This window comes from Scyliorhinus canicula, chromosome 14, assembly GCF_902713615.1.
Source record: "Scyliorhinus canicula chromosome 14, sScyCan1.1, whole genome shotgun sequence".
Taxonomy (NCBI): domain Eukaryota; kingdom Metazoa; phylum Chordata; class Chondrichthyes; order Carcharhiniformes; family Scyliorhinidae; genus Scyliorhinus; species Scyliorhinus canicula.
The window spans coordinates 56,981,351-57,000,066 of record NC_052159.1 but is presented as its reverse complement, the minus strand read 5'-3'; the positions used below and the strand labels follow the sequence as shown (position 1 = coordinate 57,000,066).

The 18,716-nt window shown below is 41.1% G+C and overlaps 2 protein-coding genes across 5 annotated transcripts in view; one reads left to right on the top strand and one right to left on the bottom strand.

Moving 5' to 3' along the window:
* mphosph8 (M-phase phosphoprotein 8) overlaps nt 1–1,331 on the top strand; it is a 116,550-nt gene extending 115,219 nt beyond the window's left edge. For both annotated transcript variants that reach the window (XM_038817982.1, XM_038817981.1), the window contains exon 14: nt 395–1,331. In XM_038817982.1, coding sequence (XP_038673910.1) covers nt 395–436 — 42 coding nt within the window. In that variant the 3' untranslated portion in view covers nt 437–1,331. The remainder of the gene's footprint in view (nt 1–394) is intronic.
* Nucleotides 1,332–1,934: 603 nt separating this feature from the next.
* pspc1 (paraspeckle component 1) overlaps nt 1,935–18,716 on the bottom strand; it is a 145,798-nt gene continuing 129,016 nt past the window's right edge. The window contains exons 11-12 of one of the 3 annotated variants that reach the window (XR_005463141.1): nt 3,029–3,157; nt 1,935–2,226 (exon numbers count right to left, since the gene is read on the bottom strand). Coding sequence is in view for 1 of the 3 variants with exons in the window: in XM_038817988.1 (XP_038673916.1) it covers nt 3,140–3,157 (18 nt within the window). In the remaining 2 variants the exon portion in view is untranslated. Of the gene's footprint in view, nt 3,158–18,716 lie in introns of all 3 variants that reach the window. The other 2 variants (XR_005463142.1, XM_038817988.1) reach the window with 2 other exon arrangements.

Sequence of the window (18,716 nt, the reverse complement as noted above, 5' to 3'; positions counted from 1 at the left end):
GTGGTGGAGTTTAATGTAAATAACAGTTGTTTCTTCTAAAGCTACTAATTCATACTAGGGTGCTGTTTCACAAGTCCCAGCAACCTCATAGTGCTTCACTTGAAGTGAGCATTTTTGCAGAACAAAGTGAAGGAAGTATTTGACCATAGCTGGAATTAGTTAGTTCCAATAGTGTCCTTGCTCAAAACTCATTAAGACCAGGAATGCCAATTGTGCTCTTCAAATTCAGTTCACAAGCATTAGTTGCAATGTCTTGAGGTTGTCTCAGCAGTTAAGCTTGAAAATTGCTCAATGCATTTGTTAATAATTAAACCATTAAAATATGTTTGAAAAAAATATGCTGAAATGTGTTGGTCTGTTACCACTTTCTAACGGAATACTGCTTTTGTTTCAGGTAAAGCTGCTTATTTGTGCATATAGAGTCCAACTCCAGTGAATCGGATGGCCACAATGCAGTTTTTGTTCCTGTGGGTTAATCATAATTATGGACAGATGTGAGCATTGGTTTTACATACAGCTCCTCCTGGACAGTTGGGATTTTACGCTGAAATGTCTGTCTGGAAATTGTTATAAAGAACATCTTCAGAAAACATATTGCTATTATTAGTTACTGTATTGTTTTAAAGTCTTTTTGTAGGTAGTAGTCAATATTGTGAAGAGATAGCTGGTGCAGTGTCATTTGCCTATGTAAATCCTAACTGTATATACAGACTTTCCACAATGTGGAATGGAGTGGGAATGTGCTCCAGATTGTGTATTTATGAAAGGTACATACAAACAAGTTGATACCTTTTCAGGCTTGCACCTCTTAATGAGGTAGTGGGTAGATCTGAGATTGGTTAATTATTTCACTTTGCTCAAGTCACAGGACATTGTGGGATGGAGGGTGAGTAGATTGATCTGCTTTGAAACCTTCGCCACTGTTCCTTCATGACAGTAGAAATGCCAATGAGGTTAGGATCTATTTCATCTTTGAAAATTACAAATGTGAGCCCATAACTATCACTTTAACCATAGCAAATTTTGTTAACTCATGTTCCACTTAGTTTATTTCAGTAATTTCTTTGTATTTATGAATCAGTATAGTGTATCATGGTGCAGAGCTGCATTTTAAACTTTTAAATATTCTGGCATTCCTTTTAGAAAATATTTCTATAGACCTTCGTGACATGCAAATACCCAAATTACAAAACTAACTTTGAATGAATTTACTTGTGTTCTGTTATCAGTTAGGAACAATTTATTCATTTTGTTTCTGTTTATACTCAAGTTGGTATTGTAAACCTCTGGCACTGTTAGAATGGCATTTGATAAAAACTGTTACAATGGTTCTTAGTTTTTGTTTTATTTAAAGGGCAAGCACTAGTACAGTAATTACTGTAAAATATTGCATGCTTTAAAATGAACATTTATACACTACATATCCAATGCCAGAATGTGCCTTGCTGTTTTCTTGCTAGTTATTCTGTGTGAATTACCAATGTGCCTAAATTATATATAGCAATTGCTACCAAAAATGCTGATTTGAGGAATGTGATTGTTGAGATTTTGTTTATCCCCTGTAAAACCTAAATTCTTTATTGATCTTTAAGAATGAACTTTTGGTATTAATCTGTTAATTTCCCCAAATTATTCCAAGGCATCATGTATCCTTTCAGTGCATTAAGAATACTAAAAGGACCATTGCCACTCAACACTTTTGCCCCTTTGGACGATTATTGCATGAAAATATCACTAGTTTCAGCAAGTCATGGGAGAGGGAGTAGATTGATCTGCTTTGAAACCTAATGCTGTAAACATGATCATTCTCTGCACAAAGAAAAGTATTGCATCTTTTATTAAAAAACAGATTAAATATTTTCATTAGATTGATTACAACAGTGGCACTTTTTTTTCTTTCAAATTAACGGTTAAAAATCAGACCAAACTTTCAATTTTTATAGCTCAAGATAATTTATTTTTACTGTAACAAATGACAAACACAGGAGTAGCTGTTCAATTTTTCCAGAATTGGTACAAAATTCTTGGTTCCCTGAAGTTCCCAGAGGTTTTTTTTTTGTCCTTTCTCATTTCAGAAAGGTCTTTCACAATAAAATTTCCTTGGAGATTTCTGCTCTTCCAGGCTTGTTTGAAATGCTCCACGAATATGGTTCTTTCCACGTTCTGGATTTTCAGCCTCGAGTTACACTCTTCTTCCTTTGGAAATGGAGAGGCCTTGTATCCTATCTTTCGTAAATAAATGGACAGTTCAAAGCACAGTTGTTTTACAATCCAGCATTCTCAACACCCATCTTGGACTTGAGACAGTCTTTGTGCAGTGCAGTCACTTTGCACCTGACCAGTAAAACAATCGAGCCCCCAAGGCTTGCTGTTAGATGGACCCAAGAACAGTGGCCCCCTTCACTTTACCCTACATTTAAAAGATAGCGTGTACTTTAAGTGGCAACTTTAATTAGTATCAAGCTCTTGCATTCTTTACAGGACCTTTCCTGTCAAAACATACTGTACATTCCTAAATTTATTTCTGCTTTCTGTTGGGGGAAGAGAAATTATTCCATTCATGTCAGCCTAACGAGATGTACTTGGTTGAAATGGCTGCTGGCAAATCCATGAAGAGAAAATAAGTTGGAGACCTCTTATCATGATGTTTAGTAATTTAAGTAATTGGGGGGCAGTGGTAGCACTGCTGCCTCACAGCACAGAGGTCCCAGGTTCGACTCCAGCTCTGGTCACTCTCCATGTGGAGTTTGCATGGGTTTTGTCCCCACAACCCAAAGATGTGCAGGGTAGGTGGATTGGCCATACTAAATTGCCCTTTAATTTGAAAAAAATTAATTAGGTCCCTTTATAATAAATTTTAATTAGCCAAAAATGGCCTCCTTCTGCATTGTATATCCCATGTAAAACAGATACTCATGATCAAAAGGATCTCGTCAGTCACTCCATCTTGAGAAAATTTAAATGTGTTTAAGCAGTCCTGTATATCTTTAATGAGGAAAAACTATTAAAGTAGCAAATATCTCTTTACCTTGTACGGCTGAGCAAACTCCAAACACTGACCAAAATGTGCCAGACCAGATTATGCTGCATTAAAAACTGAGCTTATCAAGGGGGAGGATTTGAAAACATCAGCCTTCCGTCAATAACATGAAATTACCTAGAAATAGAAAGAGAAATTGAGTGATAAAAAGCATAATGATAACTGAAATGTTACATTTTTGCAGTATTTAAGATATGGATTAAATCTCATACCTTTCGGAGGCCATTTGACTCAACTTTACCGACACTTATCAGAGAACCCCTCATTTTACTATTCCTAGTCACACTTGCCGTTATTGTCAATGAAGGGTAAAACTGACCATTTCCCCATGTCCCTCTATACTTCCTTGCAACCCTGTCTACTTCTACACTAGTCCCTGGAATAAATGCTCCCACTAGTTGCTTTGAACTATGTTGCCGTTGTACCTCAATTTTCCACAATACTCCACCTCCACTTCTGATGATGCCCGTCCTTCTGTAATCATTATTCTTCCCAACCCAATTGTTCCATCATGTTATATTCATCTGCTCAACATACCTGGCACAAACAGCACACATATAGTTTATTACATCAAGCACCATTTGACTTTTACCCTGCCAAACATGCTCGCTACTCAACTTTGACTAGTACTAACTCCTTAAGCCCCACAGAACCATAGAAAATTTAGAACACATAATTCCAGTGTCTGTGCTGGCCGAAGATTAACTGGCACCCACTCTATCCCACCTTTTTGCACTTGATCTAACCTTGGGGCAGATCCAGGTAACTTTTGGTTTCTACCTCAACTATTCAACCCTCTAGGCGAGAAGTTTTTCTTCATGTCTTTTCTAATCATTACAGCAATCACCTTTAAATCTGTGTCCTCTGATGACCTCTCTGCAAGGGGAAATTGGTCTTTCCTACTCTCTCTAGGCCCCTCAACCATCACCCTTCTTACCAAAGGAAGACAACCCTAGTCTATCCAATCTTTCTTTGTAGCTGCAATTTTCACACCCTGGTAACATTCCAGTAAATCAAACTTTTCTGTACTCTCTAGAGTAATGTATTGTGACCAGAACTGTAGGCAAAATTCCAGCTGTGGCCAAACCAGCATTTTGTACACTTTCAGCATTACACCCCTGCTTTGTATTTCTCACCCAATAAAGAAAGCTATCCATATACTTATTCACTTGCCTTCAGGGACCTGTGAATATGGACTCCAAGGTGCCTCTCCTCTCCCATTTGTGAATTCCCTAGCTATGTTTGGGAATTCCCCAAATGCACTGCCTCACATCTCTGGATTGAATTCAATTTGCCAATTTTCCATCCATCTTGTGGTGGTCCACAGCTTTTATCTTCACTATCAACTATACCCTCTCAAACTTCAATGCCAACAAGGTGCAAATTCCAGACTTCGGTCACTTAGGATTGATGCTATTTGTTTAGCTGCCTGTACTATGCACCCCATCTCTTTCCCACCAAGCCTCTGGGATTACACAGAACTCTAGCCTGTCTGATTTCTTTCCTGACCCCCTTCATACACTCCTGAACTCAACTTACTAATGAGGCTAATCTCTCCCTGCAATTTAACCCTTAAAGTTCAGACACACTTCCTATTGCAGCCAGCCAAAGGGATGTGTTTGATATGATTTGCCAGTTGTTGGAAGTATGGCATCACAGCAGCACTAAAATTCATATAGCAAATTACTTATTTGGAGAGAGAACAGACTGTACTCAACAAAACCATGCTTGTGAAACTCAGAACATAATGTCTAATGTTAGATGTGATTGTGCGATTGAGCAGCACTTGCTGAACAAGTGTGCTAAGAATTACACTAACACATTTAAGATGTAATCAGACTTGCTATATGATTCGTTTGGACTCGCTAGACACTACATATCTTATTCTGTGACAATAAGTGATGATTGTTATATGGCCAGACATTGCACTTTTTTTGAAGAAACAAGGACACCAAAGAAACTAGCTCCCTCGTATGTTTCAACAAATAGTGCCAACCAATCAGCACCTTTTTTCCCCCTCGTGCAGTATAAATTGTTCTTCCCTTTGAGATTTGACATTCTTGGGCCTGTCCTGGTAAAGTGTAAGATGTAAATTTTAGGCACCATTTTTTTTTTCAGCAACACATTCTGTACTACCATGCAACAAGTCGTCAGACAGAACCTAGTCTGCAAAATCCATGATCAGCTAAGAGTTAAAGGTGTTTGGTAATTTCCTGACAACAGCTGTTGGGCTAACTATCTATGCTTCAGCTTTTCCTGTCACCTTTCTAAAATTAGTAAAATGGCATTACAATTTTCCAATGAGCAATATAAAACACAATGATACTGAGCCACAAAAGGTATAATCGATCAAATGACGAAAACATGGGTCAAAGAGGTATGTTTTTAATGATGTCTTAAAGGGAATGAGAGATGTACGGAGGATATTCCAGAGTTTGGGGCTTAGGATATTCAAAGCAGTGCCACTGATGGTGTAACAATTAAACTTAAGGATGCCCAAGAGTCCAACATTAGAGGATTGCAGCCTGGTGGAAATTACTAAGATAGTGAGGTCATGGAAGGATTTGAAAGAGAATTTTAAAATCAAGAACGTTGCTTGACCAGCAGCCATTATCATAGAATTTGCAGTGCAGAAGAAGGCCATTTGGCCCATCAAGACTGTACCGGCCCTGGGAAAGAACATCCCATTTAAGCCCACAACTCCACCCCATAACCCAGCCACCCCACCCAATTCCTTTGGACACTTAAGGGCAATTTAGCATAGCCAATTCACCTTACTTGTACTGTGGGAGGAAACCCACGCAGACATGAGGAAAACGTGCAGACGCCGCACAGAAGCCGGGAATTGAACCTGGGATCCTGAAGCTGTGAGGTCACGGAAGGGTGTTGGAGTAACGACAATTGGTAAAAGACACGGGCAGAGTTTTAAATGTCAAAGCTAATAGAGAGTAAAATGTGGGAACCAGTCAAAATTACATAGGCAGATTTGAAGAAACAAAGGCATGAATGAGGTTCCCAACCGATGAGCCAAGACGGGTGTCAACAGACACTGGTACAGAGGAGAAATAGGCAGTCTTCGAGATGAAGGCGGTTAGAAGCTCATTGCTTAAGTACATAACCGGACTATTGTCAGATAGAGGGGTTGGGAGTTGGTAGCTAGGGCAGTGTGGCACAAGGACCAAAAATTGGAGGACATTTCTGTGCATCAAATACTCTATATTGGATGAGAAGTTGGATTATTAGCAATATGGAGTTGTCGAGACAGGTGGTGAGAGGGAGGGCAAGAATGGTGGCAGTGTATTACCACTGCTGCCTCAGTGCTTGGGATCTAGGTTTTGCACATGTTCCCAGTGTGTGTGTGAGTTTCCTCCCAAAGTCCAAAGATGTGCAGCTTGGGTGGACTGGCTATGCTAAATTGCCCCTTAGTGTCCAAAGGTCCGGTGGGGTTATGGGGATAGGGCGCTCTTTCAGAGTGTCAGTGCAGACTTAATGGGCTGAATGGCCTCCTTCTGCACTGGAGTGATTCTATGGCGCAGGATGTCACTAGCATTTGAAAAATGTGGTATTTGATTATATTGCTGAGGGGAAACATGTAGATGAGAAATAGGAAGGGGGTAGGATTGATCCTTGCGGACAGTTGAAGTGACAACGCAAATGTAGTAAGTGAAACCCGTGTGTGCGTGGGTCTCCTGCGGGTGCTCCGGTTTCCTCCCACAGTCCAAAGATGTGCGGGTTAGGTGGATTGGCCAGGCTAAATTGCCCTTAGTGTCCTAAAAAAATAAGGTTAATGGTGGTTGCTGGGTTACTGGTATAGGGTGGATACGTGGGCTTGAGTAGGGTTATCATTGCTCGGCACAACATCGAGGGCTGAAGGGCCTGTTCTGTGCTGTACTGTTCTAATTATAATTGAAACGACCAAGTGATTCTTTGACTATGGTTAGACGGATAACGGAACCAGTTAACACAAGTCACATTCAACTGGGCGAGTGGATGGTGTGGGCAACTGTATCAAAGGATGCCTTTCACATAGAACATCATTTTTGTGACATTGATCTGTTTTGATCCTGTGGCAGATGCAGAAACCGGATTAGAGTGGGCAACAGGTCATTCAAGGACTTGGGGAGGAAAGGGAAGTTGGAGATGGGACAGGAGTTTGCAAGGACAGTGCGATCAAGGTTTTTTTGTTGTTGCAGGGTGATGCCAGGAGATTTAAAGCAAAAGACGCTGCTGCTTAGGACTGACATGAGGCATTTTCTACTCACCCAAAGTTTGGGTGAATCTTTGGAATTATTTATCTCAAAGGGCTGTGGAGGCTCAAGTCATAAGGCATGTTTAAAGCAGAGGTTGACAAATTTTTAAATATGAATGATACAGGTAGATGGGGATAGTGTTGGAAAAAGGCATTAAAGTGGATGGTCAACGGCAAAGCAGGCTTGATACATCTGTTCCGAACACTTTATAAACACGGGGACCAGGAGGGGAAGTTGGGTGATCAGTTTAGTTGGAACCACAAGATCAAAAATTAACATTAATTTTAATAAAAAGAAAACTAACTGGAGGCCATTGCAGTTTTAGCAGCCTTAAAAAAGTGGATAAATCCACAGGCCCAGATGAGATGTCTCCCAGACTGTTGAGGGAGGCAAGGGGATTTCGAGCACTTTTTGAAATCCTCTGGCCATAGGCGAGGTGACAGAAAAGGAAGGCTGCAACGTAGTCCCATTATTTTAAAAAATGGAAATAGTACTAAACCACAAAATTATAGGCAAGTCAGTCTAACCTTGGTGATGGGGAAATAATTGTAAAGAATCTGTTGAGAAACAGGAAGCAGAAGGTTATGGTAGAGGGAAGTTTCTGTAATTGGAAGTCTGTTTCAAGTGGGGTTCTGTAGGACTCGGTGCTGGGGCCCTTGCTACCTGAGATGTACATTAGTGAGTTGGACTTAAATGTAGGGGGCATAATCAAGAAGTTCACAAATGATAAGAAAATTGGTAGGGTGATAAATAGGTTGGCGTAGACTGCAAGAAGCATGGTGGCAGAGTGTTTAGTACTGCTGCCTTACAGCACACAGGGACCCAGGTTCAATTCTGGCCTTTGTGGACTGTGTGTGCAGTTTGCATATTCTCCCCCACCTGCGTGGGTTTCCTCCCACAGTCCAAGACGTGCAGGTTAGGTGGAATGGCCATGCTACATTGCCCCCGAGCGCCCAAAAGGTTATTTGGAGTTATGGGGATAGGCCAGGGGCATTGACCTCGGTAGAGTGCTCTTTCAGAGTGTTGGTGCAAACTCGATGGGCCAAATGGCCACCTTCTGCACTGCAGGGATTCTGTGATAACCATGAACTTATCAGGTGAACAGAGTGGTAAATGGAATTCAACCCGGAAGAATGTGAGCTTATGCACTTCAGGAGGGCTAACAAAGCAAAAGATTACACTATGAAGGATGAGACCTGGGAAAGTACTGAAGAACTGAGGGCCCTTGGAGTACATATCCTGGAAAGTGGCAGGGCAGGTAGAGGTGGTTAATACATATAGGATACTTGCCTTTATTGGCCGAGGCATTGTATAGGACCACAGTCAGAAGTCTTACAACACCAGGTTAAATTGGTTTGATTACCCGCAAATGCTCGCATTCCAAGCATTGTCTGGCATCTCTGACTTTGTCTATATAAATGTTTCTGGAACATACCTCTTCAGTCACCTGAGGAAGGTGCAGTGCTCCGAAAGCTCGTGTTTGAAACAAACCTGTTGGACTTTAACCTGGTGTTGTAAGACTTCTTACTGTGCTCAGCCCAGTCCAACGCCGGCATCTCCACATCATAGAATAGGAGAGCAGGGAGGTCATGCTGGAACTGTATGAAACACTGGCTGGTCACAACTGGAGTACTAAATGCTGTTCTGGTCACATTATAGGAAAGATGCAACTGCACATTAGAGGGTACTGCTGGGCTGGAGGGTCGAAGCTTTGAGGAAAGATTGGAAACGCTGGGGCCATTTTCCTTAGAGTAGCAAAGGTCGAGATGGAACCTGACAGTGTATAGGATTATGAGGGGCTTGGATAGGAACGCACCTTTTCCATTATTGGAGGGTAAATAACCAGGGGGCAGAGATTTGAGGTAGAAAGCTAAGAGAGTTAAGGAGAAATATTTGACTCAGTAGTTGGAGGTCTGGAACTCATTGTCTGAAAGAGTGGTTGAGTCAGAAACAGTAAATAAGTATTTCGATATTCACTTGTGCTGTTGTAACCTCCAGGGTTATAGGTCAAGCATTGGAAAATAGTATTAGTGTAGTCAGATCTTTATTGACTGACTTGGGCTGAATGGCTTCCTGTGCTGTAATTGTCTATGAATCTAAATATGAATAGGCCATTCAACCCACCAAACATGCTTTGCCATAGGATATGATTGTGACCTTAACTCCACTTTTCTGTCAGCCCACCACAACCTCCTTGCTGAATCTACCGAAGGCAGGTCTTTGGTCAATGCCCCATCCTCTATTGTTCTCTGGAAAAGACAACCCTCAGAAGAAATTCCTCCTCGTCTGTCTGAAATGGAAGACCCTTTGTTTTTAAATTATGCCCCTTAGTTTTAGATTTCCCAACGAGAGGAAACATCCACCCAGCATCTACCCTGTCAAAGTCTCCTCAGAAGCTTTTATAGCTTATTTTTTTAAAACGCCAATGAATATTGTTCAAATTTGCTCACCCTTTCCTCACAAGATAACCCCTTAATCTTGTGGCAAACGTAGGATTTTAGATATATTGAATTATAAACATTTGGCAGTGTTAAAAGCTTGAGTTAGTGTGTGTTTGACAGCAGTAGTTATGTTTTTAAAAAAACAACTTGCTTCGTAAGACCAGAAAGCTTTTAGGAGCCTGAGGTGAAATTGACCATTGTTAACGCCTGTTGTTTGACAAGGAGTTTGTGTTTTCAGCCTGGGGAGATGATATTGCTGGATGGAGCAAAGATATTCAGACATTTTGAGAGAGCTTTTTGAGTCGAGTTCTCATCTATACGACAAGTGATTTGCTCTCACCATAGGATAGTCAACAAAAACAATTAAAAGTAATTAAAGCTGTGCAGACTTGTCTGAGGACAAGGAAAAAGCTGAAACATGACAGTTAATACAGTTTTTTGAAGACATCCGGCCAAAGTCTGCAGGGTTCTAACAGGTGCTAAATCTGTTCTGGAAAGCAAGTATTACTCTGTGCCATTGGGTTGTAGGATGGATTGAGTGCTGTATGTATTTTTTTCTTTCTTGTTGTTCAATTAGTATTGTTTTAGGGGTAATTGTAAGCTATTTTCCCGTTGTGATGTTGACGAGTTTAATATTGTGTTAATAAAGTTTTGTTTCTAAAAATCAAATCCCTATTTGTGCGATTACTCCAGGGGCGATGTATTCTTTCTGCACAATCTTACAAAATAAACTAAAATATTGGGGTGTTGGGGTCTGCTCTGGGATTGTAATAATTCCAGGAATCAACCCAGTGAACCTTCTCTGAACTGCTTCCAATGCAGGTTTACCCTTCCTTAAGTAAGAAGACCATAACTATGGTCGCAGCAGGTCTGATAACATCGGAGGAGAAAGAAGGAAGCTAATGTTTTGAGTCTGGATAATTATTTGTCAAAGCTAGAGAGAACGGGAAATAGGGTCAGATTTATATTGTTGTGGGAGCGGCACGGTGGTGCAATGCTTAGCACTGCTGCCGCATGACACTGAGGACCCGGGTCTGATCACTGCACCGGGTCACTGTCCATGTGGAGTTTGCATATTCTCCCTGTGTTTGCATGGGTCTCACCCCCACATCCCACAGATGTACAGGGTAAGTGGATTGGCCATGCTAAATTGCCCCTTAATTGGGAAAAAAAATGAATTGGGTACTTGAAATCTATAAAAAGACAAGATTTATACTATTGTGGAGTGGTGGGCTGGATAGGGGGAGATTGACAAAGATGTTGTGGACAGAAAGACAAAAGGAATGTAAATGGAGGTGATTAAGGCTAAGAACGGTGCTGGTCGTGGCATATAGAGATTAGAACGTGTGAGTGGCGGCACAAAGGTGAGCAGTGTGTCAAAGGGCAACTAGGAACAGATGGCCCAAGTGGGCTGGGGGAATAATGGTGAGGGAAAAGAATAGAAGAAATGAAAATATAATAAATGGATGAAAATAAAAGGGGGAGTGAAGATGGAGGAGAGTGTTCAAAGTCTGAAGTTGTTGAACTCAACTGTAATGTGCCTGATCGGAAGAGGAGGTGCTGTTCCTCCAATTTGCACTGCGCTTCACTGCAACATGCCAAGGACAGACATGTGGACATGAGAGCAGGACAGTGAGTTGAAATGGCAAGTGACAAAAGTCTGTGCTCTGGTTGTTGATGGACCGGAGGTTTTCTGCAAAGCTGTCACCTAGTCTGCGTTTAGTCTCCCCCCCCCCCCCCCCCAACAATTTTCCCTAACCATGCCCCTTGCAATAAAGGCCAACATTCAATTCACCTTCCTAATTACTTGCTGTACCTCACATTGTTACTGCACAGAAGGAGGTAATTTGGTTTATCATACCTGCCTAAAATATCTGGGAGCAATTTACTTAGTGCCTCCAAACCTCTCCCCATAAGAACATAACATAAGAACTAGGAGCAGAAGTAGGCCATCTGGCCCCTCGAGCCTGCTCCGCCATTCAATGAGATCATGGCTGATCTTTTGTGGACTCAGCTCCACTTTCCGGCCTGAACACCATAACCCTTAATCCCTTTATTCTTCAAAAAACTATCTATCTTTATCTTAAAAACATTTAATGAAGGAGCCTCAAATGCTTCACCGGGCAAGGAATTCCATAGATTCACAACCTTTGGGTGAAGAAGTTCCTCCTAAACCTACTTCACCTTATTTTGAGGCTATGCCCCCTAGTCCTGCTTTCACCCGTCAGTGGAAACAACCTGCCCGCATCTATCCTATCTATTCCCTTCATAATTTTATATGTTTCTATAAGATCCCCCTCATCCTTCTAAATTCCAACGAGTACAGTCCCAGTCTACTCAACCTCTCCTCGTAATCCAACCCCTTCAGGTCTGGGATTAACCTAGGGAATCTCCTCTGCACACCCTCCAGTGCCAGTACGTCCTTTCTAAAGTAAGGAGACCAAAACTGAACACCATACTCCAGGTGTGGCCTCACTAACACCTTATAATCTAATTGCCATTGTATATCTTGATTGAACCCACGTCCACCACACTCTGCATTCCAGATCCTAACCATGTCACTAGTTTCTTTTGCCAGTTACCGTAAAACTGCTCTGTCTTGCCATCAATGGACGTATCTTCCTATCTATCCAGACCGTGATTTTCAATACCTACATCAAATCTCTCAATCTTCTTTTCCCAACTCTTGCAATCAATCAATTTATGTGACTGAAGTTTTTCATCCTCAGGACAATTCTCCTTTCTGCAGTCTCCAATGCTTTGACGTCTTTCCCAAAGGTGGCACCCAAAACTGAATGCAATACTCGCGCTGAGGCTAAACTTGTTGTCTATACAAATTTAACACATGCTCTGGTTATGAAAGCTCAAGGAGACTATGCTTTATTAACTGCACTCATGTCCTGCCACCTTCAAAATGATTTGTGCTCATATACCAAGGTTCCGATGCTTTAGAATCGTACTCTTTCTTATTGTCTGTGTTCTTCCCATCAAAATGAATCGATTCACACTTCTATGCATTGAATTTCATCTGCCACTTGTCCACCTATTGCACCAACCTGCCTATGTCCTTTGGAAGTTCTGCACCATCCTCCTCAGTTCACGATGTTTCCAAGTTTTGTATGATCTGCAGATTTTGAAATTGTGCCCTGTACACCAAGGGCCCCAATTGTCCCAACAATGACCCCTGGAACTTCACTAAACTTTCATCCAATCTCAAAAACTTCCATTATGTTTCCTGTCACTCGGCCAATCATACCCATGTTGCTACTGTCCCTTTTAGAACTTTGCTTATTATTTGTCTGTTGTGCAGCACTTTATTAAATATCTTTGGGAAGTCCACGCATACTACCAACAGCAGGATCCTCATCAAAAAACTTCAGCAAGCTACTTGAACATGATTTGCACTTAAAATATCAGTGCTAGCTTTCCTTAATTGACCTGAATTTGCCCATGTGACTTAATCTCATCTCAAATTATTATTTCTAAATTTTCCCCAATACTGGGGTTAAAATTACTGGCCTGTAGTTGACATGGGCCACATCTTTCTTTGTAAAGGCTGGTGCAACCTGGGCAACATCTTTCTTTGTAAAGACTGGTGCAAAGTATTAATTTGATACCTCAGCCTTCCTGCCTTCATGCTCAAATTCCCTTGTTTGGTCCCCAATTAACTCCACTCATTTTACATGCCTCCCGAAGATGTGCATGATAACTCTGATTCATATACAAGGACATCAGATCCCTCTTTACTGCAATCTCTCTCAATTTATATAATATTCTGCCATTCTATTTTTGTTGGAAGTGGACAATCTCATTATATTCCATCTGCCTATTTTTTGCCCACTCACCAAACCTATCTGTCCTTTTGCAGATTTTCTTTGTACCCTCCTCACATTGCTTTCCAATCTATCTTTGTATCATCAACAAACGTGCCTACAATTTAGTCTGTCCCTTCATGGAAACGATTTATATAGATTATATAGTGGTTGTGGCCCAGCACTGATCACTGTGGAACTCCACGACAGTTTGTCAATCTGAAAATCGACCCATTTATCCTGACTGTCTCCTGTTAGTTAACCATGCCAATATGACACCTTCAACTCCATTACTGAATGCCTTTTGGAAATCCAAAAACACCACGGGCGGGATTCTCCCTTTTGGGGACTAAGTCCCCATGCCTGCCGGTAAATGGGCGAGAATCACTCCGGATTTTTTCCTTGAAAGTCCGGGGTGATTCCCAGTTTTCCAGGGGGCTATTCTGGCTGCTGGCAGGGCCCTGCTATCCAGATCACGCGGCCACGCATGCGCATGGCGGCCGCAAGCGGGTCCGCGCATGCACACGGCGGCCCACTTTGGCGCAGGCACTGCCAACATGCGGACCCCCACAGCGGGCTGCGCAGAGTAAGGTAGGTTCCCTCCAGATTGCTATGGCCCGCCGATCGGTGGCCCTCAATCGCGGGCCTGGCCACTGCTAAGGCCCCCCCCCCCTCGGAGACAGATAAGACCCCACCCCCTCCCCACCAGGACCGCCACCGCGGCTCCGAGCTGCCAGCGGGAACACGTCCGGTCGACTGCCGAGAATCGCCCCCGACCGGCACCGCTTTGATCGCGCGTGACTAGCGGGTCCGTGGAGAATCGTGGAACCGCCGGATTTCTGGCGTGAACGGCTAGTCTCCACCCCTGAGGCAGGCAAGATTTCGGCACAGAGGGTTGGAGAATCCTGCCCCACAACTACTATTTCCCTTTTATCGACTGGCTTGTTACTTCCTCAAAGATTAGTCAAACACAATTTCCCTTTCACAAAACCATGTTTACTCTGCCTTATTGCGCAATGATTTTAAAAAAAGCGTCCTGCTAATGCATCTTTAATGACTTTAACATTTGAATGTGTATGTGGGGGTGGGTGGGGGGGGGGCGCAAACCCGCTATATTTAGTCTCCGTTCCTTTGGCAAATTGTTGCTGACAGCGTCTGGAGGTTTCAATCAGACGTCAAAAATTCTAACATTTTCCCAGTGACAGACGGCTAACTGGCCGTTCTGTCTCCCTTTTTTGAATGGAGATGTCAGACGTGCGATTTTCCAATCCACTGGGATACTTCCAGAATCTAAGGAATTTTGGAAAATTATTTGGAATAGGATTGAGGGAGCAGGAGGTGTAGAAAATATGAAACTCAAGAGCATTTGGGGAGACGGTGAGAAACTAGAGAAAAATTAAAGTTAGGGCAATGCAGATTTATAGGAAGTTTGACATGGTGGGTGAGTGGAAGGGAGGCAGATTTCAAAATCTAAATTAATGAATTATGAACACCACCCCCATCAATAATTCTTCTGGAACATGACTTTCTACCTTCTGCCATTCCAACCAGTTATTCTTCACTCCCACTCTTTCTGGTTTGAAGCCATCGCGCAATCCGTTCTGCAGCTTATCCCCTGACCCACATTCTCTAACCGTATTCATTCGGCTCATCATTGCGTTGCTTAAACAAATAAAAATTAGATGATTTTTTGTTATTAATTAAAATGATTTACCTATCAGTACAGTACTCCTCTACAGTATCTGTATGGTGTAATCTAGGAATTATCCACTTTTTAATTAACCTCCCACTATCAATATCTTCAAAGTTACGATTCACCAGAAACTAACCTGGACCAACCATATAAATACTGTAGCTACAACAGCAGTTAAGAGGCAAGGAATTCTGGAGCTAGTGATTCACCTCCCGACTCCACAAAGCTTGTTGACCACCTATAAGGCACAAGTCAGGAGTGTGATGGAATACTCTCCATTTGTTTTGCACATCCTCCACCAACTTAAAACATTCATTCCCACCATCATTAATGCACATTGGCAGCAGCTTGGATGATCTACAAGATTCACTATTAAAACTCATCAAAGCTCCTTCAATAGCACTTTCCAAACCTGTGACCTCTATCACCCAGGAGGGCAAGGGCAGCAGATGCAGGGGTACATCACCACCCTCACTGTATCTTTATTGTCACTGGATCAAAATCCTGGAACTCCCTTCCTAACAGCATGGTGGGTGGACCTACACCGCAGACTGAAGCAATTCAATAAGGCAGCTCACCATCACCTTCTCAAGGGCAATGAGGGATGGAAAATAAATACTGGTCCAGCTAGTGACGCTCACATCTGTCATAAAGTTAAAAAAGTTCTGTTCACTATAGAATCAAATCAACAATCAGTTGCATTTTGATTAACAGAAGTCACTTTTAGTCCAACCGAAAAAGACAAGTTCTGAATGTTATATAAACTATTGCCACATCAATGTGGATGCTGTTATTGCTGATATTTTGGATTGGTTGCACTGTAGTGTAACAAAGACATTTTCTGGATAATGCAAAAAAAGAGAAAAAGCAAAAAGGAGGCAAATCAAATAACAGCTCCTTGAAGAGTATTTTTTTTGGGTGTACAATAGTACTTGGAAATGAACTTGGTATTGTAATGAGTCTTATTTCTTTCAAGCAAAATCCTATTTTCAGAATTGATCTGATTGATCAGCAATGGCAGGTAACTGGTTTGGACGTTTGAATGCGGCTACTTTTATAAGACAAGGGATTCTTTCCCAGTTTAAATTTCAAAAAGTTCACTGCTTCTTAATTTCTCGTCAACTCATTTACAAGTGAACAACAATGGTTGGGAACAACACAATCAAAAAGTGTTTTTTACTTCAATTTTCTACAACCAAGCAGATTGTGCATTTTATCACTTGTCACAATACATTAAACTTCTTAACATAAGTAAATGTTTTACCAATGACTTTATTGAAAGGTAATTCATTAAACCAAGTTTGATTCATTTTATGAAACAACTGAAAATATTACATTACCACAAAACTAAGTTTGAGGTTTTAAGTTTTTGAACTATTCACTTTTATATTTTATTCCTAGACCATTTTTGAATAAAAATCTAAGAAAAAGCAATGCACAGTATGTAGTTTATGAATTATGTACACCAGACTACCTAAGACTCCTGATCCACTGGCATTGCTGATTCATCTGCATTATGCTCATCATAAATGTCACAAATTTATAATGTTGCAAATCCATAATGTTGCATAACAAATTGTAATTACCAGGTTAGAAATAACCTCCCGTCTTCTAAGCCCAACTTCATCACCCAATTCATTCACTATCTCACTGTTGAAGTTGAGTTCTCGGGCAAATAATTTTATCATCAAGTTCTTCTTCCCCATCCCAGTTTCTAACCCTCTCTTTTTTCCCGCTGAAGAGGTAATTCCTGTATCTCAGAATGCAAATCTGGTCTATGATGCATCAACACCGCAGCAAAATTACAGTGTGTTTTTGCATTCACATTATGGAAACATTTGTTATTAAAGCATTGTAATTTTAATATAGATGTAATACAGGGTCTATAAAATTATCACGAGTGAAAACCCAGGGGACAGAAGTTTGTATCCCACAAATTTGCAGGCTTACCAGGTTAAAGTAATTACTAAAAGCGACATATGAACGAGTGAAATTCTACAATAAGATATTAATATTGACAGAGCAGGGTAGGCCAAATTCCGCCTACCCCACTCACTTGACTTCTCTCCTAAAAATTGAGTTTTCTGGTAGTTATTGTTTGCACACTGTTCCGTATGTAGGAAGCAAAACAACTGAGCCTAATACTGTCTTCATTTAATATTCACAAATGTACATTTTCTGATGCTCAAGTTAAGGGAGTGAGAATATCCTCATTGTTTTTTAAATGTAGAAGTTTGAATCGTCCTAACTAGTCATTACTGTTAAAATTTAAACTGGAACCTGTGTATGCACCACTATCTTCACACTAATTCTGTGTGAATCAGTAACACATTAATCGAACAAGGCAATTCTTAATTATTTTTAAAAAGTTACTATGACTTTCGAAGAAATTTTAAATCTTCATTGGTCTCACATATGGCAAGAAAATTAATAGTAGATCATATGGTCCCTTAAACCCACTCTGCCTTGCAATACAATTATAGTTGATCATCAGTCTTAACTCCACTTTCCTGTCAGTTCCCCAAATCCTTCGGATTCTCTGACACATAGAAGGTCCGTCAATCTCAGCCTTAAATATATTCAAAGATGAAGCAACCATAACTCTCTGGGGAAAAAAAATTCCAAAGACTCACAACTGAATGAAGAAATGTCTCACCATTTTAACTATTTAGCTTCTTATCCGGAGACTGTACTAGATTCCCCAGGAAAGGGAAACAACCTCTTGGTGTCTACCTCATTTAATTCAACTCAGAAATTGATATTTTTCAATGAAATCACCTCACCCGTCTAAACTCCAGAACGCCTCAGCTGACTCAGGCTCTCATCTTGGGATATCCCGCTCATCCCAGGAACCAATCTAGTGAATCTTAACAGAACATCACAAATGCAAGTATGCCCTTCCTTAAATATGGAAACCAAAACTGCACATAGTATTCTATGTGTGGTCTCACCACAGGCCGGTAGTAAGACTTAGATTTTTTTGTATTCCAATCCCTTTACAATTAAGGCCAGTATGTAATTTGCCACCCTAATTTCTTGTTGCACCGGCATGCTAACTTTGTGTTCTTTGTACAAGTACACCCAAGTGCCTCTGAACATCAACATTTACAAGTTTCATAAAAGCAAAATACTGTGGATGCTGGAAATCTGAAATAAAAACAGAAAATGCTGGAACTGAGTTCTGGCAGCATCAGTGGAGAAAAAGAGTCACGGTTCCAAGTCCATATGTCTTCTTCAGAGCAAGTTCCATGCCTTTAAAAAATATTTAGCATTTTTACTCTTGCTACCAAAGTAAATAACCTCACACTTCACCAAATTGTACTCCATCTGCCCCTTGTTGCCCATTCAGTTACTCGGTCTAAACTCTTTGCAGTTATGTTTTCCTCAGTGTGCATTCTCACCCAGCTTTGTCTTGTCCGCAAATATTGGTCTCTGTCTCCATGTCCAAGTCATTAATCTAGACGATAAATAGCACAGGCC